The sequence below is a fragment of the Bos indicus genome, chromosome 1, assembly GCF_029378745.1.
Source record: "Bos indicus isolate NIAB-ARS_2022 breed Sahiwal x Tharparkar chromosome 1, NIAB-ARS_B.indTharparkar_mat_pri_1.0, whole genome shotgun sequence".
Classification (NCBI taxonomy): domain Eukaryota; kingdom Metazoa; phylum Chordata; class Mammalia; order Artiodactyla; family Bovidae; genus Bos; species Bos indicus.
The window spans coordinates 4,255,663-4,282,817 of NC_091760.1; the positions used below are offsets into that span (position 1 = coordinate 4,255,663).

The window sequence follows — 27,155 nt, forward strand, 5'->3', positions numbered from 1 at the left end:
GGTAGAAAATATCTCTCCTCCTGACCCTGGCTTCACCATTGGGCCATCTGTTTTGCCCAAACAGACACAAGCAAATGTGACTCAGAGGACTCTCAAAAAGTATTTCTGCAGCAAGGCTAACCCTCTCTTACTCCAGGGACCTTTCCACAATCATGTGAACGAAGTTCTACATACTGGGGGGTTTCTTTGCTTCCTGGTTTTCACATAGCCAATAATACGTTGCCTATGGGGCACAGCAAGGACTGAGACTTCTGTTTTATGATTTGACCATCTGATGACCTCTCTTGGGGGGGCTGATGGAGGTTTACAGTCCACTGGGGGGCGGGCATGAGGGATGACCAAGACTTCAGCTCGTCCAGTTCATCTGCCAGGTAGTACACTTGACTTAATAAAGGAAATATTTCACACTTGGGAGGAGATTGGCTCTTGGGATCTGGACTGGTCAGTTTTCACTCACCTTTGACCTTTCCCGAGAGGGCAGAGTTTAAATAACAGAAATTTATCATCTCACAATTTTGGAGGCTCGGAGTCTGAGCTGAAGGTTCGGCGGGGTTGGTGTTCCCTGCGGGCAGTGAGGGAGGGTCTGTTTCCTGCGGCCCCCTGGGCCTCTGCTGGTTTGCTGGCCATCTGCAGTTCCTTGACGCAGATGGGTCACCCGGGTCCCTGCCCTCATCGTCACATGGCCTTCTCCCTGTGTCTCCCTGGATCTAAATGTCCGCTTTATATGAGGACACAGTCCTACTGGAACAGAGCCCATCCTAATGACCTCATTCAACTCATTCAAGACCCCATCTCTAAGTAAGGATATATTCTGAGGTCCTGGAGGTTAGGACTCTCATATATGTCTTTCTCTGGAGAGACACAATCAGTCCATAACATTTTGTTTTGCATCTCTTTACAACTGTCCCATAGCCTCTCCCTTCCTTTAGGGCAAAATTCACACCCCTTCCCACTCCTTCCCACGCTACGGCCTTCACACATCCTGTTCTGTCCTGCCTGGAGCCTCTGCCCACATCTTCTTCCGCTCATAGCTGATTCTTCTCATCCTCAGATTTGGCTTTGAGGTCTTCTCAAGAGGCCACCCCCATCCTTGTTCCCTGCAGCCCTCCCACTTCCTCCAGAGAGGCTACTGCAGTGAATTTACAGCTTTTAAAAAACTGCCTGCCTGCCCCACTAGAATCCTACAAGAGGAAGAGCTACATGGCAGAAGCAGTAGAGAGTGACGATTAAAGGCAAAACTCTAGAGGCAAACCACCTTGGCCCATCCTGGCCCCATCACCCATCAGCTGTGTTATCTGGGCAAGTGTCTACAGCTCTTCACGCCTCAGTGTCCTCATCTGCAAAGTGGGACAACACAGCATTCTCCCGAAGACTTCTGAGGCAGACGAGATGAGATAAGCTAAAACATGCAAAGCCCTTGAACACTGCCCGACACTCAGAGGGAGGTACGCAAGGGTTAACCACGATCATAACAGGAGTCGCACAGACTGTCGTGCACTCGGAATTCGGCCCAGTGCCTGGCTCCACAAATATGTGCCGAATGAACAAATCTCTCATGAGCCAGCATGTGGCTCACATGGCTTCCTATTGTTTTTTTAAGCTTTATCAACAGCTTCTAAAAAGGGCCTAGTTTATAGCATCCCTGTGAATGAGGTGTGGATCATGGGGGTCTCATCCCCCTAGGGAATGTTTCAGGGAGTCAGCTAACACAGAGTTGCTCTGGGAAAACCTGGTTTCTAGAAAGAGCAAAACATGGTCCTTGGTGGCTGAGCAAGGGTGAGAATTTATTCCACCTTGACCCCCCATGTTGGAGACCAAAACAAAGGACTCAGGGGGCTGGGGTTTCTGGTCTACCTGGACATCCCCCATGGGCCTCCAGAGCATTGCCAGGATCAACTGAAGCCCAGAGTCTGTAAAGTACATAATCACTTATCAAAGGCTTTCGTGTACATTGCTTGACAGCATCATGACCAAGAATGAGGCCTGATGAGAGCTTTCAAGAGCTTTCAGTTACACATCATCATCTTAAAAAAAAAGACAAATGCAATTAAGTGGAAGTTAGCAGAGAAGTGCCCCACTGCCCCAGACACAGTCCTGCCAGCAGCAAGGGTGGAAGAGGGAGGCGAGGGTCCAGGCATCCTAGTCTCGGGTCATCTCTGTTTCTTCTGCAGTTTCTTCTGAAGCTTCACCTCCGCCTGGATGGAGCCACTGGACGGATGTGGACACACACAGCAGGTGGCAATGGCCCAAGTCCCTTTATTTTAATCCCGGGGCCCCAAAACTAAGAAGGGGAGCATCTAAAATGGTCACTAAACGTGGATTCCTTTCCAGGGTCCAGGGACTCAGAAGAAGGGGCAGGAACAAAGTCTGAGCTTAATACTGACCCTAGGATCCTTTTGCAGCCTGTGCTTTTCATTTTCGTTTTTAAAAGTTAATTTTTATTTGACTGTAGTTGCTTTACAACGTTGCGTCAGTTTCTACTGTACAGCAAAATGAATTAGCTATATGTACACATATATCCCCTCGTTTCTGGATCTCCTTCCCGTTCAGGTCACCACAGTGCATTAAGCAGGGTCCCCTGTGCCATACTCTAGGTTCCCATCAGTTGTCTACTTTATACATAGCATCGCGTGGCACTAGTAGTAAAGAATCCCCCTCCCAACACAGGAGACGCAGCATACCCAGGTTCGATCCCAGGGTGGGTAAGATTCTCTGAAGAAGGGCATGGCAGCCCACTCCAGTATTCTTGCCTGGAGAATCCCATGGACAGAGGAGCCTGGCCGGCTACAGTCTATGGGGGTTGCAAAGAGTCGGACGTGACTGAGCAACTGACACACACACCCATCAATCATGTGTTAAGTGTCAGTCCTGATCTCCCAATCCACCCCACTCCCCCTTTCTCCCTTAGTGTCCATATACTTCATTTTCCTTTCTACACACAAGATAAATAATCAGTCTCCGTTTCAGAGTTCCCAGGAGAGGACAAGAGGCCCCAGGCAGTTATAAGGCCAGGTGGTCTCCTACAGCTCTGACAGCCACAGGCTCCTTCCTTCCTTCCTTCCTTCCTTCCTTCCACCAGCAGTTCTAGACCTTGCGGAGATGCCTGTTTTGTTAGTCATGGGCCAGAAAGGGTCCCGTTTACACAGGCCAATCTTCGTCACCATGACAACCAGTGATGACGCTGTACTGTCCAGCGCCTTCGAGAGCAGGACCCCAGGAGCAAACTGTCACCTCCTCTCCAAGCTCTCCTTCCCTTTGATCGCTGTCACCCGGCCCAGTCCCTATCACCACAGTTCTGTGACACCCCTGAACCCCTGGTCTTTCAGACTACCCACTGTCCATGTGGTTTGTTTTGGGTATTTTTTTGGAGGGAGGGGGTTTGTTATTTCATTTTGTTTTGTTTTTTGTTTCACAAACTATTCCTCTCAAAGCTTTCCATTTAGCATAAATAATTCCTTAAATGCTGAGGAAAGAGAGTGATTATAGACTCAGACTTTCATATTTACCCATTCATACATGTGCACATGCGTGCTCAGTCACTCAGTCATGTCTGACTCTTTGTAACCCCACACAAACTGTAGACTGCCAGGCTCCTCTGTCCATGGGATTCTCCAGGCAAGAAGAGTGGAGTGGGTTGCCGTTTCTTTCTTCCTCCAGGGGATCTTTCCGACCGAGGGATTGAACCCGCATCTCCTGTGGCTCCTGCACTGGCAGACGGGTTCTTTACTGCTGAGCCACCTGGGAAGCCCCCCTTGATACATAAATAACTATTAAGGGCAGATGACATGCCAGATACTTAGGAGGGCATGAATGGATTTCACCTATGTATTGACTCTCATCCACTGAGGTTGGCTGCCTGGAGGACTGTGTTGAGAAGGATTCTGAGGCCCGTCTGGGCACAGCATAAAAAGAGTCTGTGAGTAGCAATCACCCAGGGCACCTCAAAGAGGAAGCACCCTTTGCCTCTGCTTCCTACTACCACTCCCCTGCCCCAGGGGTCCCCCGTGAGTCAGCTATACAAAGCACCCTCTGCACATGGCATCCTCTGCCCACAGGTACCCTCTGCCCACAGGCACCCTCTGCTCACAGGCACCCTCTGCATACGGCACCCTCTGCACACAGGCACCCTCTGCACACGGCACCCTCTGCACACAGGCACCCTCTGCACGCGGCACCCTCTGCACACAGGCACCCTCTGCACATGGCACCCTCTGTACATGGCACCCGCTGCACACGGGAGCCTTCTCACATCCTCTGGCGAACTAGGAGGAACCTGGAGCTCAGCCTGAGGCTTGAAGAGCCCTGAGGGCTGAGCGCAGCTCCCCAGCCTAGAGGCTGAGTGGCCCTGGGCCACACTAACCACCAAGCCACCCTCCTGTCTATGTGAAAAAGGGTAATAGCCGGCCTCACAGGTGGTCCTGAGGATCAAAGGAAACAGCGGACTCAGAGCCTCAGCAACGGAGGCTGACCCCCACTAACATCTCACCCCCTGGCTGAATGAGCTGAGCTGCACTTCCAAGGAGAGCCGGCCCTTTCTTGGAATGTTCAGGGGATTCTGGTGCCCTCAGATTCTCATTTCGTCTCTGGTTCCTCTGAATAATCTCCAACCAGACCTTCTACAATCCTCTCATTCACTCACATTCCTCTGTTTGCTTCCTCTGCTGGCTTTAGTGCTGACCCTCTGGCTTCTAGGGCTTCCCTGGTGGCTCAGACGCTAAAGAGTCTGCCTGCAATGTGGGAGACCTGGGTTCGATCCCTGGGTAGAGAAGATCCCTGAAGGAGGAAATGGCAACCCACTCCAGTGTTCTTGCCTGGAGAATCCCATAGACAGAGGAGACTGGTGGGCTACAGTCCATAAGCGCGTGCTAAGTCACTCAGTCACGTCTGATTTTTAGTGACCCCTAGTAGCCCGCCAGGCTCCTCTGTCCATGGGATTCTCCAGGCAAGAACACTGGAGTGGGTTGCCATTTCCTCCTCCAGGGGATCTTCCCCACTACTAACACTTTCATTCTCTCCAGCCTCTGTTCACGTGGTTGAAATGCCTGTCCTGCCCTCCATCCCTCCCTTCTCTCCTTCTTCTCGTTCCTCCCTCCCTCTATCCTTCCTTCCCTCCTTCCTTCATTCTCCCTCTCCAGCCCAGGATCCGTGCCATGTGCTAGGCATCCCCAGAACAAGAAACGGATTCCACAGTGGTGACACTGATCAATACTGGAACGCGGAGCTGGACGGGCCATTCGAAGAGCTGGGAAACAGCATTCCAGGGGAAAGCACCACTGAGTTGCTGGCCGGGGCCAGGGGTAGGTTGGGAGGTGGAACAAAATAGATGAAGGGGATTCAAAGGTACAAACTTCCGGTTAGAAAATAAATAAGTCACGGAGGTGTAACGTATAGCATAGGGAATACAGTCAGTAACACGGCAGTAACTCCGTACAGTGACAGATGGTTCCTAGACTTCCTGTGCTGGTCAATTCGTAATATATATAAATGTCGGATCACCATGTTGTCCACCTGAAACTAACACGATATTGTACGCCACCTACACTTCAATGAAAGACACAGCAACTGCAAAGCCCAGCGGCAGGGAAGACAAAACAGAAGACAACTTGTGTGAAGAACCGTGAGCAGCTGGGGAGGGGCGGGGGGAGTAGGTGAAGAGGCAGGAGAGGTGGGCAGACCCTCAGTGGGGTGCAGGGCCAGGGCTGAGGCTGGGATTTATGCTGATGCTCATGGAAAGCAGGGAAGGACACAGGCGACTCGTGAAACCAAAAATCATCTTGGCAAGTGCTCGGTTGTTTTCTTCTCCCCCCTGCACCTTGTTGAATTTAAATTTAGGGCCTCTTGGGGCAGTTGGTGGAAAAACGACAGAAACAGCGGTGGAAAGTGAGACCCCCAAAGAATCACTGTGTATATATCCCAGAGCTGATAATGCATGCTCATTAAACACTCAAAGGTTATGTCATGAGAAAGGGACCGTGCAGACGGTAGGAGGGAGACAGGTCATAAGAGAGGCGTTTTAGAAGCTCAGTAACTCACATGGACCAGACATCGATTTTGGGGCCGTATTTCTTCCTGGCAAGGAGTTCGGGAGCGGCGTATGCAGGACTGCCACATTGTGTGCTGAATGGGTCGGAATGGCCCAGGATCCCTGCACAGTTGCTCAAACCAAAGTCTGCAAAGAGGAGGACAAAACCGGCTCAGATATAGAAAACCATGGACATGAACAAGGAGGGAGGTTGGGGGGAGGCAGCGGGAAAGGAAACATTCTCTGGGGCTAACACATCATTTCGCATCCACCAGGAAACCCAGCAGCTGTGAACCGTAACCTCTGGATATGGGTCTCAAGACAGAAGAATGTCAGGCGGTGGTTCCCCGGCCGAACTGGAAATATTTTCTAGCAGGGCCTCACAATCAAATCCAGTGAGAGCTAAAAAGTATGCTGAACCAAAACATATTTTCATCAACTCTTGGGTTATGAGTCATCCAGGAAAACAAGACAGGCTTGCTTGCTTTCGAGGACTAAGGCAGGAGGAGAAAACGAGCCAACAGTCCCTGGAGTCAGCCTGCTGGCTTCCAAGTGGCCAAGGGGGTAAGAGCCGAAGGAAGATTGATATTCTCTGGCGGGTGTCGGTGTCACCCCAGATGACACGCGATCCCACCCGATAGAGTTGACTTTTTTCAGCTGAATGTTTTCATTGCATGCAAGTCTCTTAAAAAAGAATGTTCCCAATGCATGAGGCAACATATGGTGATTTGAAGAGAGGGGGAAAAATACACCCAGTGATTTAGACAATGCCGAGTGTTGGCTGGGAAAAAAAAAAAAAGGCCAGAAAAATAGCAATGAGAAGTAGACTAAATGACCTCTAGCAATGATCCACTGCTTGGATCCTGGGTGATTAAGGCAGGGGGCAGAAGAAAGAAGCACTCAGAGCATCTAAAGCCACACTGGGCCCATTATGCCCTCTGTGCTCTGTTTAATTTTGATGTTACAGATAGGGCAGCTGACAGGTCATTAGAGAGCATTTAGTGTCTGGTCCTCATCTGATATCATTCCTCAAACTTTGGTGAGTACAGATTTAAGATCATGCCTCCTCCTTTGAACTTCAACGTAAATATTTACGGTTCTGGTCCCCAAAGAGAAGACCTGGCCCATGGGGCTCAGACAGAAAGGGGCTGTGGTCCGAGACAGGCTCCACATGGAGGGAAAAAAAAAAAAAAACCTTGCACTTTCTCAACTGGCAGGACATACATCTAACTTCTTGTTTTCCTTCACGCTAACACGTCTCCACCTGCAAAGCCGTGGCTCTTGTGAAAGCTATAGGGAAGCTCATGAAAGAAAAAACCCGCTGGGGGCCGGGAAGGCAGAGTTGTGAGTCCATGAAGTTACTCACACACCACGGGTCAAGATACACCACAAACATTCCCCCCTACGATCGTTGGGTTAAGCTGTGCAATGAAAGAGCATTTCTAAATAGAACCTCATCCAGGCAGAAAACACATCAAAGCTCTGAAGGTCACCCAAACTCTTCAGCTGAAGCTTGGAATGAAAAGTCAGAACCCAAATCGGGATGGGCAAACCCACCAGGAGCGCTGCCTGTTCACACACTTGACTCTTCTTTTGTTTGGGAGAGTTTTGTTTTCTCTCTCTTAACCTCTCTCCTCCTGTCTTCCTCTGCTCCCTACTCGTCCACTCCCGCCTTCACAAACAGGAGAACAAAAGGCCCCTATTTGCTTTCCCTTCAGCCCAGCTTGCACCAGGAGGCCCTTTTGGGGGCCCCACGGCTCTCTTGGATTCGTGTTTTAGGAGGAGATCTCTGTTCTAGAGACTCTGAGGGCCCCTGCTCTCAGGCCCTACTCTGTAGTATCACTGAAGTGGGAGAGCTGGGAGGTGGGTCAGAAGTAGAAAAATGATTCCGAGCTTTCAGTCGAATGACCATTTAAAATTCGCTGGTGGCCCAGTGGTTGAGACTTCACCTTCCAGTAGAGGGGGTGCGGGCTCAATCCCGGGTCAGGGATCTACAATCCCACATGCCTTGTGGCCAAAACTCCAAAGCATAAAACAGAAAGCAACACCGTCCATGGGATCGCAAGAGTCGGACATGTGTTAGCGACGAAACCACCACCACCGACAGGGCAACAAATTCAATAGAGACTTTAAAAAATGGTCCACCTCAAAAAAAAAAAAAATCTCTAAAAAGAAAAAAAATTTCCCAAAGGAAATTTAAGGAGACAATCAATGCATACAGAGCACCCACTATGGTAAGATGGAGAGACAGCACCATGGAATAAACATATTTACTGGGCCAACATTTTAAGAGTAATTTTATAAATAGTCATGTTAGAGACCCAGTCTCCTGAGAACCCATAAACTAAAAGCCTCACTTCCTGATCTCTGAGGGTTCCATTAACTCCTTCAGTTTACTCCCTCAGCTCTTGATTCGGGGCTACAACTAAGTGCTTGATCTTAAAAAAGGGCAGGGATGGGGAGGGGGGAAATAAGAGACCAGATTCCTCACTTGCTCCCAGGCAAGCCTGTGAACACTGGCGTCTGGCCTTGTCTTAAGCACACTTTCAAAAAGATAAATGAGCCGAGGTCTGTGGGACAGAGAAGATAAAATCTACATTTTAAGTGACTTATGTAGACCTGGCCAAAAGGGTTTAATGTAAAATATATTGTAGAGAAATAACTAGTGTGTTTCACATGCACAACTGTAATTATTAAAATTTCACACATATGCCTATAATTAGAATTGTGAAACTAGGGGCAAGTTCACCTCCCAGTAACGTCACACGGGTCTGCCTCAATTAGATCTGGTATACACATAAGCCAATTATCACTCAGTTTTCTGAGAGTTATGAAATGGATCTCAAAAAACACCCAAACAAACGCTGTCTTGGAAAACTGACATGCAAAATCATTTTAAGTTGTGGCTGTTACCCTTTAAGATTATACTAAACTAAAAACATCAGACTGCTTTCTTTTTTTAAAAGGGGGAAAGGATCCTAATTAAATAAAATCTTATTCCAGTTAATTCTAGTTAACTTGAACCGTGGCTTACATGGCTTAAGTAAATTTATTTATATCAGATTATTTCAAAGAAAGAGAAACTGTTAAGAGAAAATGGTAATAGCTATAATCAACCTTTGAATAAACAACTAGGTACTTCCTTTGAAGGAAAGGTTCAAAGGGCTTTCAAGTTGCAAGAGGGCAGCTGTAGAGATATTTGATCCAAATTGCCTAACTCAGAAGCAAGAAAACACCTAAGACACTGGGCTTTCTTTGCCTCAAACATCTCCCTTCTTCTCCCACCTACTCTGTATGAAAAAAAATGATGAAATGCAGATTCTGCTAAACAAAATGCAGTTCCCAGTTGCCCTCTGGGATGGCATAATGTCTCTTTCCATTCACACGTTCATTAGGGCTCTTTGGTTTAGCGGGTCAGGAGAGAATGGGCGCCAAGCGAGAAGTTCTAACAAAGGGACACCCAGTTATCAAAGCCTCCTTTGCAGCTGTTTCGGGAATTCTGGTTCCTGACCCCTGGTTTCTGACATGGCCCACTGTGTCCAGATGAGCTACGATGCCTGCCTGGGTACCAGTTCAGAAGCTGCCAAGCTAAGACGCGATGACTCTGCCTAAAATGGCTTCTGGTATCTAAAGGGTCCCCCTACCCATCTCAGGGGACCTGTGGGCTCTAATGTAGGTCTGCCATGTCTTCATCTTATTTGTACAGGTCTCCTCTAAGAGGGGTTATTATGTGGCCAGTGTGTGTGTGTGTGCTCATGCGCCCAACTGTGTGCTGTCCCACGGGCTCCTCTGTCAGGGGATTTTCCAGGCAAGAACACTGGAGTGGGTTGCCATTTCCTCCTCCAGGGGATGTTCCCAACCCAGGGATCGAGCCTGCATCTCCTGCATTGCGGTCAGATTCTTTACCCCTGAGCTACTGGGGAAGCCCAGCCAAGGTGTGAGCTACTTGCAAATGTACCCACTATTTACAGAGACTGGTTCTTCCAGAATCTTCTCAGCAGTGGAAAGGTCTGTGCTTTTCAACACTCTCCACTCTCACTGTTGATTGTCTAGGGCTATCACTTGAAGAGAAAGAAGCGAAAACACACGCAGGGGCAGAGAGAGAGGCAGAGTGAAGGGCAGAAACAGCATGGGGGTGCTGGGCGGGTAAGGGGACCGCCTGGCAGTGGCCTACACTGTGCTGGGGTTGCCGGCCTCGGCACAGACAGCGCGCAGGGGAGTGGGGTGCGCTCGTTCATACCATAATGGACACCCAGCCTTCACACCGTCTGCTCTCTTACACACTCTGCAGCTTTAGGGCAACTCTGTGACTGTTCCCCACACATTTTCCAAAGACAACTGCCAGGTCACCCTGCCAGGGAACCCACAAAGAAATCTCCTTTCCTCCATTCCTCACCCCCCACCCCCACCAGGACGTGTCTTTGTTTAATGCTGCAGACCTCGGAAACCAGGAGCAAAAAGACATCCTGCAGACATTTCAGAGTCTGCCTTGTTTAAGGCTGCTGTACCTGGCTCTCAGGACAACTCAAGTGCAATAGTAAAACAATCTGATTTAAGGAGGAAAAAAAATTATTTGATCATCCAAGAATCTTCTAAGAATACATCCTAACACATTTGAGTCAGTTCTAAGGAAGTGGATGAACCTAGCGGCTATTATACAGAGTGAAGTAAGTCAGAAAGAGAAGGATACATACCGTATATTAATGCATATTATGTGGAATCTAGAAAGATGGTACCGACAATCCTACGTGCAGGGCAGCAAAGGAGACACAGATGGAAAGAACAGACTTTTGGACTCTGGGAGAAGGAGAGGGTGGGCTGAGAGAACAGCACTGAAACATATATATTACCAGACGTAAAATAGATAACCAGTGCAAGTTTGATGTGTGATGCGGGGCACCCAAAGCCAGTGCTCTGTGACAAGCTGAAGGGATTGGGTGGGGGTGAGGGGGTTCAAGATGCAGGGGACACCTGTATACCTATGGCCAATTCCTCTTGATCTGTGGCAAGAACCACAGTATTATAATTATCATCCAATTAAAATAAATAAAACCCGAATACATCCTAAAAATCCCTCGGGTTGGGGGAGGGGGGTGGATTGGTTTCCTCTTAATTGTTAATGTCCTAATAATGGGTGTATTTATCAACACCTGTCAATGATGCTTAATCACCCAGGCCTGGAGTGCCTGGCAGCCTCTTGCCTGTTATTGGGTTGGAAGCCATCTGGGATCCCAAGGAATATAACTGGTCATTCGAATGATGTGTTTTAGAGAGTCTGGAGATGGTTTTCAGTATTTGCCAAACAAAATTTCCTTCTTGGGTACAAAAGCTAAAATTCACAAAGTTCTGTTAATCCTTCTCTTTTCTTCTAATAGAAAGTCTTTTCAAGCCCTCGAGGCAGAAGAAATTACTTGCACTTGGGGTGGGAAAAGAAAGAAAGGAGTAAAAGATGGGGCTAACATCTGGCTGGAAACATGATGCCCTGTGATTTTGCCAAGAGCAACCACACAGGTAATCAAAAGTAGAATATATCTGGAGAAGAACCCATGGGATGAATTTGCTTACGGACCCTTAGTGGTGAATCAGTTATGATTCACTCCACCCTGGAATTTCCTCCTGATTGGCACAGACCTCTAAAGCAGCCCTCTGTTTCACTCTGTACCATCATCCGGTACTACAGGGCTAAAGCGAAGACATGAAAAGGAGGAGGTAAGCTGCATTCCCTATTACTTCAGTGCCCCTACATTCACTGAAAAGTGGAATAAACATGGCCAAGCTAAGAGCAGCATTTTTGAACCAAACTATGTTCCCCTTTTCTTAAGAAGCTTTCAGGTGAATTCAAGTAAAAAGAACCCCTCCACAAGTTCAGCTCCATCTGAATTAACAGAGAAGCAAAAGTTAGAAGAATCCTAAGAACATGTTTTATGTTTAAATTATTCAAAACCATGCTTAGATGTTGCAGGTAAAAGGAGATGAACTAGAAGTATTGTCTGGGGATTAGAAATAGACCATGGTAATTTTCAAAGTCAGAAATAAATAACTGAGAATTGACAACACAGCACTTAAAGGATAATCTTGCTTTAAAAAAAAAGTCATACCTATCAGCTTGATATTATTGTCTTCATCTAGCAGCAAGTTTTCTATCTTCAAGTCTCTGAAATAAACAAAACCATACAACATTTCAGATAAGCACTTGAAACAGTGGAATAACATTTTGCTTCCGAAGGGAAACGAACTGTTGAGAGCCACTTTGAACCAACCCATAAGGCTTGCTGCCAAAACTCACACAATCAATAAGTAAATATTTATGAAACGTGATATACGTAATTGCTGCAGAGTCAAAAAGCTAAAGGATTTCAGAGAAGACAGAGAGCAAGGAGGGCAGAACCAATCAGTTTCCAAAAGAAGTGGGGCCAGAGTTGAAACTTAGAAGTTAATAAAAGCAGGAGACAGTAGAAGACATCATTCAAGACAGGCACTGCCAGAACAGTTGAGAAAATACAAATGGGACCATGTTTTCATGAGTTGGTGAGCAAAACCAGCCAGAGTAAGGAATATTCTGGCAAATAGTTTCTTTTTTTTTCTCTTAATTGAAAATATGATTATCAGTCCTACAACCTTCATACTTGGAGCCCAAGTGAAATGAAAGTCACTCAGTCATGTCTGCCTCTGCAACCCCCAGGACTATACATTCCATGGAATTCTCCAGGCCAGAGTACTGGAGTGTGTAGCCTTTCCCTTCTCCAGGGGGTCTTCCCAACCCAGAGATCAAACCCAGGCCTCCCACATTGCAGGCGGACTCTTTAGCAGTTGAGCCACCAGGGAAGCCCATGAGTTATCCACAAATCGGCAAGGGATAATAAACTATTTTGCAAGCAGCTATTACGGTGGACAGAAAAATAGACCCCCAAAATGTCAGGGTTCCAATCCTTGGATATGTAAACATTACATAACCAAAGAGAACTAAGTTTGCAGATGGAATGAAGATTGCTAATCAGACGATAAGTGGCTTTTGATCACGGACACTGAGATAACTCGGGAGGTGGGAGGGAGACACATGTTCCAGGTCATGCCGAGTGTGAGGGGTTGGTGGTACCTGTACAAGCTGACTGTCAGCCCCTTGAAGGTATGAAACATTCTGCCTTGCTTACCACTGTGCCCCAGTACCTTTGCACATTCCGTAACCCAGTAAATACCAATGAATCTACATTATTAAAGAGATCACTTGGGATTCCGGAAGAAAAAAACGTGGGTGAAGGTATAAGCCATCTATGTCAATGATCATGAGCACCTTAAGTTGCAACCTGTCAGCTCAGACACACCATGAACATTAAATGTGTGAGCATATAGTTAGTTCCCTTCTATATATACACAAAATGCTTTTTCCCATTGTTTTGAAACACAGCATTCTTGGTCCAGCTTTTATGTTCACACTTCTGAATACAGACATAGCCAAAAGAGTTATTTTTGTCCTCTTATCTCTATTGTTAGGACTAGAAGAGTATGGTCATGATAAACAAAAATGGTGACTGATAGCGAGCGGTTCTTGGAAGTGCAGAGATGAGGGGAACAGCACTTGCTAGAACTGTAGAGGCCCAGGGAGCCAAAGTGCCCCATGGGGACAGGGGTTTACAACTTGGTCTCAGCACTGCCACCTCATCCCGTCTTCCAAGAGTGGCCAGAAATCTGGATTCAATCCCAGTTTTTCAACGTTGGCAACAAATTCACAATAACAACCACAGAGCGTGGGCCAACCTTACAGGCAAGATCCAGCCTACAGACTACCGATTTTCAACCTCCGTTTGGGAGGAAGCTGAGCCTTCAAAGGACATGAGACGCCCAGGGAGAGGGCAGAAAATGAGGCGCCAACATGCTGGCAGGAACAAGGACATTCAGAGCCAGCTAAGAAGGAACAGTAGGGCAAGTACTGGCACAGGAATGACAAAAGGGCAGCACTTCAAGATGAAAAGAGTTAAGGAGTGGAGTGCAGGAAAAGATGAGCTCGAAACAGTCACCTCTGGATTTCAAAACTGGAATCCTTGACCCTTGCCTTGTAGCCTTAAGGCTGAATACCTGAATAAGAAGGGAGCATCTGGGGAAGGTAGATAGATGGTCCCCAGTCCACGTGTGGGCTTCCCAGGCGGCTCACTGGTAAAGAATCCGCCTGCAGTGCACGAGACTCGAGTTCCATCCCTGGGTGGGAAGATCCCTTGGAGAAGGAAATGGCAACCTACTCCAGCATTCTTGCCTGGGGAATCCCATGGACAGAAGAACCTGGCGGGCTACAGTCCATGGGGTCTCAGAAGAGTCAGACACGACTTAGCAATTCAACAACAACAAATCCAATGGGAAGAACTGTACACATGCCCTTCGATTTAAATAAAACCATACACTCAAAAAACTGTACCAGTCTTTAAAAGATGTCACCTATGTTCAAATGCAGGGTAAACCCTCCCCCATCACCACCATATAAAGTGATCCTCCTCACTTTTCCAACGGGAAGACTCTGCCCCTCAGAAGGTTTTTTGGAAAATACAAATTATAATTTTTAGAAATGCAATGAAATGATAAAATGACTATTTACACTATTTATCTATGAAGCTGCACCATCTTATTTCAGAGCATATACTATCATCTTAACATAATTACTTTAGAAATATTGTTCCCACGCCCTCACATCTTATTGAAACAATTTCATTCAGACTCGTGGCAGGCAAGAGCAGGAGTCTCCAGTGTAATGCTGGAGTAGGTTGCCATTTCCTTCTCAAAGGGATCTTCCCGACCCAGGGATCGAACTCGAGTCTCGTGCACTGCAGGTGGATTCTTTACCAGTGAGCCATCTCAATTGACTGGATGTTTGAGATAAAGCACCATTCAAATCTGTATGTGATGTGCTTGTTGGAAATATTATCCCAAGCCATTTAAATAATAAGAGCCCATTTAAAATCTCTATAAGTTATCCACTGAGTCAATTGATTTTAGAGTGGTCTCACAAACTCTCACCACTGTGAGTCATATCCCTTTTAGCAGCTGTTATTAAAGCCACGCAAAATGCCATCGCCTCCCTTTCCATTGGTTCCCTCAGACTTCTAGAGTTTCCAAGGCCATCGGTGAGTCAGGTCAAGGTTAACTAGTATTTTGCTGTTGAAAATAATGGAGACTGTACCCTGATACTATGAGAGACTTTGCAAGCATTCTGTAAGGCACTTCTTCCTTCCTGAAAATGAGAGACTATGTCTTACCCTTATATTCAAGCATATATGGTAATTCCCGGCCACTTGCACGGACTCACAAAACAATGTGCCAGCAACAGTCCAAACTGTGAATTCTGTGAAAACTGATTATAAAGCAGCAGCACTATTTTAGTCTAAAAGAGGGCCACAGTTTATTTCCAGCAAAATTAAACCTCTTTCCCTGGGAAGCATGGAAGCCACACGAAGGCATTAAAGGAGAAATTTGGTTCAGAACAAATATTATGAAGAAAAACAGCTTAAAGAGGTGAGGACAAAGAATGCAACTGCCAAGAACAATAAAACTAAGCTGGATAACTCTGGGGCCACAAAATACCAAGGAACAACCAACCACAGTGATTAGAAGAATGATATAAATGAAAGGCTAAAAATAAGAGAAGATACAGAGGAGAAAAAAGGCCCACTTTTAAAATAGGGGAAATGTCATAAAACCAGGGTAGAAAGTATAAAAATGTAATTATTACGCTCAGTCATGTCCAACTCTTTGAGACCTCATGGTCTGTAGCCCACCAGGCTCCTCTGTCCATGGAATTCTCCAGGCAAGAATACTGGAGTGGGTTGCCATTTCCTTCTCCAGGGGATCTTCCTGACCCAGGGGGTGAATCTGGGTCTCCTGCACTGCAGGCAGATTCTTTACTGTCTGAGCCACAAAGGAAGCCCCCCAAAATAAGAGGAGATGTAGAAGAGAAAAAAACCCACTTTTAAAATAGGGAAATATCATAAAACCAGGATGGAAAGTATAAAAATGTAATTACTAGGCAAAAGGAGGAAAATGAAATCAGTTTTTCTTTTCACCTGTTGCATCCCCTAGACACCCACCCCAACCCCTAGGAAAGATGCTCACAGCAAAGCTGGTTAATGGCCATTTACCCATACCTTTTCATCAAGGTTTCTAAAATATTCCAGTGACAACCAATCGAACTGCCCAAAACTTTCATGATTAGTTAATGGAAAGTTAGGTATATCAGTCTCCACCCAGATCAATGTATTTAATCTACCCAAATGAAGGGAATATTCAACCTCTTTTGGCTTTATTTCACCTCCTGATTTGTCTTTGGAGGTTTATCTACAAAGAAGAAGAAGACTTTCCTTCTGACTCTAGGGAAAAAAGGCTCAAAAATAATATTTTAAAACGTCATTTTACCCTAGGATATGAATGTTTACAGCAGCTTTATGCCTAACTGTCAAAACTTGGAAGCAACCAAGATGTCCTTCAGTAGGTGAATGGATATACAAACTGGAGGGCATCCCAGACCATGGAATAGTCTTCAGTCATACGAAGAAACAAGTTATCAGGATCCCCTGGTGGCCCAATGATTAAGATTCCAACTTCCAACACAGGGGATGTAGGTTTAATTCCTGGTCAGGGAACTGAGACCCCATGTGCCTTATGGCAAAAAAAAACAAACATGAAACAGAAGCAATATTGTAACCAATTCAATAAAGACTTTAAAAAATGGTCCACATCAAAAAAAAAAAAGTTTTTTTAAAGAAGAAATGAGTTACCAAGTCATGAAAGTCATCGGAGAACCTTGCATGCATGCTCAGTTGCTAACTCATGTACAACTCTTTGCAACCCCAAGGACTATAGCCCAGCAGACTTCTTCGTCCACGGGATTTACCAAGCAAGAATACTGGAGTGGGCTGCCATTTCCTTCTCCAGGGGGTCTTCCCGACCCAGAGATTGAATCCAAGTCCCCTGCACTGGCAGGCAGGTTCTTTACCACTGAGCCACCAGGGAAGCCTGGAAGACCCTTGGTGGTAGTTTAGTTGTGTCCAACTCTTGTGATCCCATGGACTGTAGCCTGCCAGGCTCCTCTGTCCATGGGATTCTCCAGGCAAGAATACAGGAGTGGGTAGCCATTTCCTTCTCTAGAGGATCCTCCCAACCCAGGAATTGAACTTGGAACCGTAAATGCATGTTTTTAAGTGAAAGAAGGTTGTCTGAATAAACTATGATTCCAACTCTATGACCTTCTGAAAAAGACTGTAGACTTAAAAAATGTTCACAACTTAAAAGTTGAGAGTTATGTTTTAATCGGCAGGAATTTTTAGGACTTCAAGCCCAGGAGGAAACATATCAAATAACCCTGAAGGAACTGCTCCAAGGAGGTGAGGAGGAGAGCTAGGTTATGTAGAAGTATGTGACTACCTACAAAGGCAGGTAGTCTGAACGTCAAAAGATTATTATAAATTAAAGAAAACCAGCTGTCCCAAGTTAAGGAATTTAGCACCTTGCGGTGTGTGGGAAGAGCAAGAGTCTGGCCTCACTGAACTCACTCCTTTGATATGCACTTCCAGTCTCGGGGGGCCAGGATCCTGTATTTTCACATCTTGAGGGTCCTCAGGGCTCACTGCAGGGAGTGGCTGTGGTCTGATGGCTACTAGATGGCAGCTATTCTTTCCTTCCTGAGTTCCCTCAGGGCTCACTAGCTCACCATTTATGATGGCTGCAATTACTGATGTCTGCGACATCCTTTGTTTAGTGATATGGCAGGAAATATTCCATTTCTCAAGAGAAAACTACAGACAAGGAGAAGATCACTAGTTGCCTGAGGTTGCAGAAGGAGGGCTAGAATGTACAGGTAGAACACATTATTTTAGGGCGGCAAATTTATCCTATATGGACTTCCCTGCCTGCGAATGCAGGAGACTCGGGTTTGATCCCTCGGTCAGGAAGATCTCCTAGAGAAGGAAATGGCAACCCACTCCAGTATTCTTGCTGGATAATCCCAAGAACAGAGGAGCCTGGTAGGCTACAGCCCACAGAGTCACAAAGAGCCAGACATGACTTGGCGACTAAACAACAAACGATTCTGCACACTACAGTGGTGGCCAGATGGCACCACGCATCTGCAAAATTCATAGAGGGCACAGCACGAAGAACACCCTAATGGACCATGCAGCCTGAAGAAACCGAACGTAAACTGTGTACATTACTTAACAATAATGTATCAATACTGATTCAGCAATTGTAGCCAATGTCCTATACTATCACAAGATAGAATAGGGAAAACACAGGGAAGGGAAATGGGAACTCTTGTTCTGCATGATTTTTCTGTAAACCTAAAACTCCTTTAAAAAATTAAGTCTATTAACTTTTTCAGTAACACTTGGATATTTTCCCCTTCCTAAGAGATCAGTACTAGGAATGCTATGCCCCCCTCCCGCCAAGCCTCATTCAGGATGTTCCCTGTGGAGCATCCTTACCACCTGAAGTTAATTATGAGTCCATTCAGCACAGTGGGCCACTCAGACCCTCTGCCCAGCTATTCAACAATGACTCTAAAGACCATGAACGATCTCGTGAGGCCAAAAATTGAAAGATAACTTCTTGAATAATAAAAGAAGGATAAGGGGATTTCCTGATGGTCCAGTGGTTAGAACTCTGCACTTGAACAACAGGAGGCAAGGGTTCAATCCCTGATTGGTCTACTAAGATCCTGTAAGCCATGTGGTACAGCCAAAAAAAAAAAAATTAAAAATTAGAAGGGTGAATTTATTCACAAAGTTTTAGTGTTAGCATATTACAATGCACCGTGTGTGTGTGTGTGTGTGTGTGTGTGTGTGTGTGTGAGCCACTCAGTCATGTCCAACTCTTTGCAACCCCACGGACTATAGCCCACCAGGCTTCTCTGTCCGAGGAATTCTCCAGGCAAGAACATTGTAGTGGGTTGCCATTCCCTTCTCCAGAGGATCTTCCCAACCCAAGGATCAAACCGGGGTTTCCCACACTGCAGGCAGATTCATATATATATATATATATATACACACATACTGGCAGGCCTCTGTAACCCAGAAAACCTCCCCATGGTGCATGTGAAAAGCATGGTGTTTAGCTCCATCCCAAGAGCGAAATATCTGTCTGTATTCGGTGTCAGGTCTGTGAGATGAGAGGGAAGGTCCTGACAGCTGACCAGTTTGCACCTGACGATAAGGTGATGCTCAGTTTCACATTTAACAGCCCGTGATGGGATCAACCACCTTGCGGAGAAGAGAGAGACGTGGAGGGCTCTTCCTCCCGACCTGCAGTGGAACAAGTTCCTCTCTGTGGCCAGCTGACTGCAGGCGGTGTGAATGAGTTACTGAAAACGCCGGGGAAGGAAAGAAAGTGGTCCCTGAATGGACAGGAACTGGCTTTCCCTTGACCAGTAGGGCTTCCAAGAGGACTCGGGACAAGTAAGAAGCGGGACAGGGCGTGTGTGGCGGAACCAGCGATCAGGACAGTGCTGGGGGGCTGGGGTGGGAACGCTGTGTCCTGGCAGCGAAGGAAAGCAGTCGATGGAGGCCCTTTGCCCCAGCAAGAGGGAGCACAACCCAGAGGCTTCTTGGCCCTTCTCTGATGACTGAGCAGTCCCAGGAGAAATGTCCGGTGGGGCTCCTCATGGCATCCATCCCACAACCCCCGCAACCGCAGACCCAGCACTGGGTCCGGTTGGGGCGTGGGGGGGGGTGGGTAGGCATTTTTCCAGAGATTGAGAGGAAGGCCCAAGGGGAGAGCCCTAATCACCAGCCCTTTGTTCTGGGTTATTTCAAAAGCACAAGCTCCAACAGGCCTGACTAACAATTAAAGGTTCGCCCACAGGCTAGCAAGCATCCCTCCCCCTCCACACCCACCCACCCAAAGGCTCCTTTAAAGGTATCCCATTCAAGATGGTAATCTCTAAGGTTTGGAGACAGGCCACGAGGAACTCTGCCCTCCCAGACCCAGGGGGTGGAGGGGAAGACCCTGTTGCCATAACAAACAAGGGGGTCCTGGGGCGCCCTGGGGGAGGGGAGGTGCAGCTGCTGGGGAGACAGGGCAAGGGAGTGTGTGTGCACGCAGGCTTGCAAGGGGAACACATGCTCGTGTATGAGAGTGCGCGTGTGTGCAAGCACACGTCTGTGTGTGTACGTGTGCCTGTGTGCACATGCACAAACATGCTTCCCAAATACCAGGATGACGGGGCCTTACCTCACGAGGCAGTGAAGGTCAGGCCTCTAACGAACCCCAGGCCTAAAGAAAAGAGCTCGCCCGTGGGGGGCCACTCAGGGCTGAGACCCAAGATGAAAGGGAGGAACTGCTGCTGCTGCTGTTGCTGCTGCTAAGTCGCTTCAGTCATGTCCAACTCTGTGCAACCCCGTAGACGGCAGCCCACCAGGCTTCCCCATCCCTGGGATTCTCCAGGCAAGAACACTGGAGTGGGTTGCCATTGCCTTCTCCAATGCATGAAAGTGAAAAGTGAAAGTGAAGTCGCTCAGTCGTGTCCGACTCTTAGCGACCCCATGGACTGCAGCCCACCAGGCTCCTCCGTCCATGGGATTTTCCAGGCAAGAGTACTGGAGTGGGGTGCCATTGCCTTCTCTGAAAGGGGAGGAACAGAGGGGCATAAAGCGGAGGCTGCCAGGGAGGGGAGAGGAGGTCAGAGGGCTGTAGGCGAGGGACAGGGGAGAGCTGGTGGAGGCCTAGTGTGGAGGAGGGGGGTGAACCTGGGCCAGGACGGCAGCCTGAGAGTAGGGCAGACAGGCTCCAGAGGTCGGGGCTCGCGAATGGACCTGCGGAGCCGCCCTGGAAGAGTCACTTAAACGCTCTGAGCTCCTGATTCTTTCTTTGGAAAATGGAATCCTAAGAGGGGCCACCTGGCAGGGTTGATTGACAGGCAAGGATGACAGAAACAGGCCCTCGCAGCTGCACCAGCGTTGACAGACACTAGGTGAGGCGCCGGTGCGGCAGGGGAGGCGACGAAGCTAAAGGTTCTGAGACACAGTGAAGGGGAGACTGGAAAACAGATTTCAGATAAGCGATTCCCTCGGTGATAAGCAGACAGTGGTTGCTGTTCAGTCGCTCAGTCCCATCCGACTCTTTCCGACCCCACGGACCGCAGCACGCCAGCCCTCCCTGTCCTTTGCTGTCTTCCGGATTTTGCTCAACCTCATGTCCATCGAGTTGGTGATGCCCTACAACCATCTCATCCTCTGTTGCCCACCCCCCTTCTCCTCCTGCCCTCAATCTTTCCCGGCTTGGGAGGCAAATGAAAGGTCAGATAGAAGGGGCCCGAGACAGGAGATGGGGAGCCTGGATCAGACTCAGAGAGGACTAGGTCTGGGGGAGAAAGTTGTGCCTGCGGAGACGGCCACAAGATGGATCTTAGTAATGAGCTAAGAATAAAGCATTCAAGAAAAGCACATAACTCCCCAAGGCAACAGGCATTTTGCAGTGAACAAGAGTTTTTTTGTTTGTTTTTTTGTATATTTTTTTAGTTAGGTTTTATCATCAAAAGCGCTGTATTAAAACCAAATGTGGGAAACGGGAAGGCGGTTTAAGAGGGAGGGGACATATGTATACCTATGGCTGATTCATGTTGCTGTGTGGCAGAAACCAACACAATACTGTAAAGCAATTACCCTCCAATTAAAAATAAATAATTTTTTAAAAACCAGATGATTTTTTAATCTTTGATTTCTTTATAAGATGAGCAATTTGGTTAAATGCAAGAATAATGTATTAAGCATGTAACCCGATTTATTTATTCAAAATGAAACCTTTATTGAATTCCTACAATGCTCCAGAAACAAATTCTGCTCATACAATGGAAGAGCTATTCATTCACTAAAAAGATGTCACCCAACAAAATGTGACCTGAAAACTAAATAAAATGGAAGTCAATGAAGAAACACCCTTAAAATTCCACAGAGAATATGGAATATTCCAGAAAGAACATGAATTGGAGACCAGAAAGCTTCCATCCCAGTGCTAACTCTGACACTAACTGTATTCATTCAATTTCCCTTCACTCATCCAACAGAGTCTTACTGTGTCTGAACTGGGTTGGGCGCTGGGCTAGATGGTGGTCTGTGCAAAAGCCAGACAGGAAACAAGCCAGTTATCTTGTGAAGCTGAAGCTGAAGCTCCTCCAATACTCTGGCCACCTGATGCGAAGAGCCAACTAATTGGAAAAGACCCTGATGCTGGGAAAGACTGAGGGCAGGAAGAGAAGAGGGTGGCAGAGGATGAGATGGTTGGATGGCCTCACCGATTCAAAGGACATGAGTTTGAGCAAGCTCCTGGCATTAGTGAAGGAGTTAGTTGTGTCCGACTCTCAAAGAGTCGGACACAACTTAGTGACTGAACAACAGCAATCTTGTGAAAAGTACTTGGAAAACAAAATAGAAGGCGCTGGGGAGTCTATGACCAGAGAAGGGACTCCTGCAGGAGGTGAGCTTCTGAGCTGGGACCTGAAGGATGAAGACAATTCAGCCGAAGATTTCAAGAGCCTGGTGGCTCACCTGGTAGAGAGTCAGCCTGCAATGCAGGAGACCTGGGTTCAGTCCCTGGGTTGGGAAGATCCCCTGGAGATGGGAATGGCTACCCACTCCAGTATTTTTGCCTGGAGAATTCCATGGACTGTATAGTCCATGGGGTCGCAAAGAGTCGGACACCACCAAGCAACAACACAAGCAGAGAACAGCTCTGGGGCCTTGAACGCACAGGACTCGGCCTCCACAGATAAAACGAATGAGGTGGGCTCAGTGGTAGTTACAGCATACATATCCTCAGTACTTCCTGAGGGTCTCGAGCTAAGCACTTTAAGGAATTGAGTCATTTAATCCTCACAACAACCACATGAAGTGGATAATCCCTTACCCCTCTTGTGTAGTTCCGGAGAGTGAGGCACAAAAGCCTGAGAGATTTGCCCAGTGCAGCTTTTCAGAAGTAGACCCAGAACATGGATACAAGCAGTCTGGCTTAGAATCCACACGCTGACCACGGTGCAACCCAATTCACAAACTTGTCAGGCTAGAGCTTTGTGAAATCCCACATTTTTTATCATGTTTTCTCAGTCCCCATTAAACAAAAGAAACTTTGATCTATATAACCAGTGTCTCCAAATATGTGCTCAGGCCCTGCGATCTCCAATAGTCCCCTCCCCCCAAGTAAAGCAGAAGTCACCCCTCTCTCATCCGCCTTCCCCTCTCTCCCCTCTCCAAAGGAAACCAAAAAGGTAAAAGAACTTCGTAAAACCCCATCAGCACAGGTGGGATCTGCTTCTTGTCAGGCTTACGAGAACAAAGAAGGGTCCCCTCTCTTGCCCGGCATTCCTCAGAGTGCAGAAGGCCCCTTCCCAGCCCTGATGAGTGACTGGGGTCACGGCTCTGGGAGCAGCCGTGTTGACACACGGGCGCCTGGTCCCTTTGATCACGCATCTCTCTCACTCCCAGTCCTGCTTGTCTCTTCCTGCTTAGGGATGGCGGTATTGTATTACCCGGGTATGTTTTGTCTGTGCAGCTTGATTGGACTTTGTTATTTTGAACAAACAGTTGAATCTCAAATGAGCCTCTCGGCATCAGCATTTCTGATGATGGATGTTAAGGTCGACGCTTTTTGTATGATAGAAAAGTCATCAGATGTTGGTGTGAGCCCAGTTGAGAAAAAGAAAAATGGGAAAAAAGAAACCCTTGTTAGAATTTAAACCCAAAGTTATCTCAGGCAGTCCTCAGAGGGTGTAATGAAGATGTGAGGTCCACATTCTAACTTTGCGTAAGTGAACAACCCCACTGCTGCAGCAGATGACATGAAAGGTGTATGGCAGGTCTTTTTTTTTTTTAATAACTTTACTTATTTTTGGCTGTGCTGGGCCTTTGTTACTGTGAGAGCTTTTCTCTGGTTGTGGCGAGAGGAGACTACTCTCTAGCTGTGACACGCGGACTTCTCACTGAAGGGGCTTCTCTTGTTGGGGAGCACACCTCCAGGGTACCTGGGCTTCAGTAACTGCGGCACGGACTCAGTAGTTGTGGCTCATGGGCTCTAGAGCACAGGCTCAATAGTTGCGTTTCGAGGGTTTAGTTGCTCCGCAGCACGTGGGATCTTCCCAGATCAGGGCTCAAACTGATGTCTCCTGCATTGGCAGGCAGATTCTTTACTACCAAGCCACCAGGGAAGCCCAGGTTCAGTTTTAAATGAAGTCCTCTGCCAGCTAAGGAAATCTACTTTACAGACGTTTGGTTTCCTTTTTTCCCTTCTACTTGTAATAGTTACATGATTTTTAAAGAGTCACTTCCTTTAAAAGATATTTAAATAGCTCTGGATCGATAATTAAATATTTAGATTTAATTTCACAGGAAATGAGGGCTCTGCCAGGCATTAAGCTGATGATGATATGACGATACAGTATCAGACTCATCAGGAACTATGCTTTTTAAAGCAGCCTCTAACATACATCACCTAAAGCCCTTTAAATCATATAACGTAGCCACCAAAATTCATCCTAAATCCTTTTGGATGATCCAATCTGTTTGCTCAGAAATCTTCCCACTAGGGACACCAGGAAATCTCTGAAATGCTATCTAAACTCTCTTCCTCATTTGAAAACTCTAACCTCGAAATATGCGTGTATGTTAGTCCCTCAGTCGTGTTCGACTCTTTGCGACTCCATGGACTGTAACCCACCAGGCTCCTCTCTGTCCATGGGATTCTCCAGGCAAAAATACTGAAGTGGGTTGCCAAGGGGATCTTCTGAACCCAGGGATCAAACCCAGGTCTCTTACACCGCAGCCAGATTCTTTACCATCTGAGCCACCAGGGAAGCCCAACCTTGAAATAATTTATGAATTCTTTCCACCTCTGCAGCATAAAGGAGACAATTCTCCACCATTAAAAAAGGCTACAGTGTATTACCAGATTATGGCTGCTAGAAGTGAGACACTCAAAACCTTTGAAAATTCAAGACATTCCAGATACAGCCACCCAGGAATATATTGGAAACAGTTTCCTGTGATGTCTCCACCACCTAATCACCTGTGCCCACGTGCGCTGACACTCATTAAGGAGATTTCTAGAGGAGAAAATGAAGAACTCCTCCAAAACGGCACCTGTATTTCCAGCCTTCCCTAACTTCAAAAGATCTGAGCCTTTGCCACTACTGGCTGATGAATATATTTCCGAAGAGGTAGGGAACGAAATGGAATGCCGGAGATCAGAGAGAGAAAAAGCGCACCCTCGTTGCTATCAAAACATTATTAAATGCATTCCTTTGACGTTCTGACAGTAATTGCGCTGAGAAGGACTGGATTTTGTTAAAATTACTTTAAAAGGGTTGTTGAGAATTTCCTGCGGGAGAGACCAGCAAGCAGTGCACAGCCTTCGCTGGCTTTCCCTTTGTTGTCCCGGAAGCTCCGAGCCGGGGCGCATCTGATTTTTGACAGCATGAAACCCGTGTAATAACACCCTGAGTCCCTCGGAAAGCTCCACCCCCAGTTCTCTTTTCCTCCATGACCAGCGGAGTGGGTAACCCAAGCTGATTCATTCGCGAGGTTTCTGCCTTTGTCGTCTTCATCACCAAACCAGGCATCCTACGATCATCATGTACCCCATCGTGGCAGAGCTCTGACACCGCAGGTTACACAAGGGGGTTGTTAACAGCCAAAAATAGGGTTATTCACTTACAATTTCTGAATGTTCCCTTCCTTGCTGATCAAAACTCAGAAGAGTTCTGATGAATCGTGATTTGTTAACAGTGTGTCTGACTAAAAATACGTTCATGGAGAGATTTTCTTACCTTAGCCAGGAAATGATCTGCCTGAATGGGGCCTGGCCCCAAGGCTGGCTCCTCCCCCCAGTGCCCCTTCCCCGAGCCGGGGACCTCCCCCCTCCCCCAAGTTCCGCCCCAAGCCCGGGACCTCCCCCTCCTCCCAGTCCCCCCCCCACCCCAATCCCGGGACTTCCCCCTCCCAGTTCTCCCCTCCCTCCAGTTCCCCCTCAAGCCTGGGACCTGCCCCTCCCCCAAGTCCACCCCCAAGCCCGGGACCTCCCCCTCCCCCTAGTTCCCCCCCAAGCCCGGGACCTCCCCCCTCCCCCCAGGTCCCCTCCAAGCCCAGGACTTCCCCCAGTGCCCCCCTCCCCCAGCCCGGGACCTCCCCCCTCCCCCCAGTTCCCCTCCAAGGCTGGGACTTCCCCCTCCCCCCAGTTCCCCCCAAGCCCGGGCCTCCGCCCCATCTATGTCCCCCACCCCCAGCCTGGGGCCTCCCTCCAGTGTTCCCCCTGTACCAGAGACTTCCCCACAGTGAGTCCCAATCTGATTGGGACTTCCCCTCAGTGTCTCCCTGCCCCCTCCACCAAGACCTCCCTACCGTGTCCCAGATTCAGGCACAAGGGGCAGAGCATCCCTGGCCAAGCCCATTGGTACAGTTAACTGAAGGAAGCCACTCATAAAAGACCATGTCTTGTTTCCATTTATATGCAAGATCCAGAATAGGCAGATCCACAGAGACAGACAGAAGACTAGTGGTTATGACCAGGGCCTGATGGGAGGGGTGGGAATGGAGAGTGACTGCCAGTGGGCACCCGGCTTCTTTTTGGGGGTGATGGCAATATTCTAGAATTAAGGCAGTGAGTATAGTTGCACAACTCTGAATATACTGAAAATGACTGAATTGTACCCTTTAAAATGATAACTAATGGGATGTGAGCCGTATCTCAATACAAAATTTTTAAACATATGTGTGTGTATATCTATATAATTCCTTGATCTTGGTTTTTTAAATGAGAATCAATTAAACATGAGCCCTAATTTTTCTCAACAACCCAGAGTAATTATTAATTATAACTCCATGAAGAAGTATGCATTTATTGATGAAGTCAACACTTTTTCGGGAGGAAAAGAGGACACTTTCATTTTTTTAAATTTTACTATATTCTATTGACCTTATTTTCGGAGAAGGCAATGGCAACCCACTCCAGTACTCTTGCCTGGAAAATCCCATGGACGGAGGAGCCTGGCAGGCTGCAGTCCACGAGGTCACTAAGAGTCGGACACAACTGAGCCACTTCACTTTCACTTCTCACTTTCATGCATTGGAGAAGGCAATGGCAACCCACTCCAGTGTTCTTGCCTGGAGAATCCCAG

At 47.4% G+C, this 27,155-nt stretch overlaps 1 protein-coding gene across 1 annotated transcript in view; it reads right to left on the reverse strand.

The window, feature by feature from the left end:
• HUNK (hormonally up-regulated Neu-associated kinase) overlaps positions 1-27,155 on the reverse strand; it is a 131,016-nt gene that overhangs the window by 56,469 nt on the left and 47,392 nt on the right. The window contains exons 3-4 of the mRNA XM_070785786.1: positions 12,121-12,176; positions 6,034-6,169 (exon numbers count right to left, since the gene is read on the reverse strand). Of these exons, the coding sequence (XP_070641887.1) occupies positions 6,034-6,169; positions 12,121-12,176 (192 nt within the window). The remainder of the gene's footprint in view (positions 1-6,033; positions 6,170-12,120; positions 12,177-27,155) is intronic.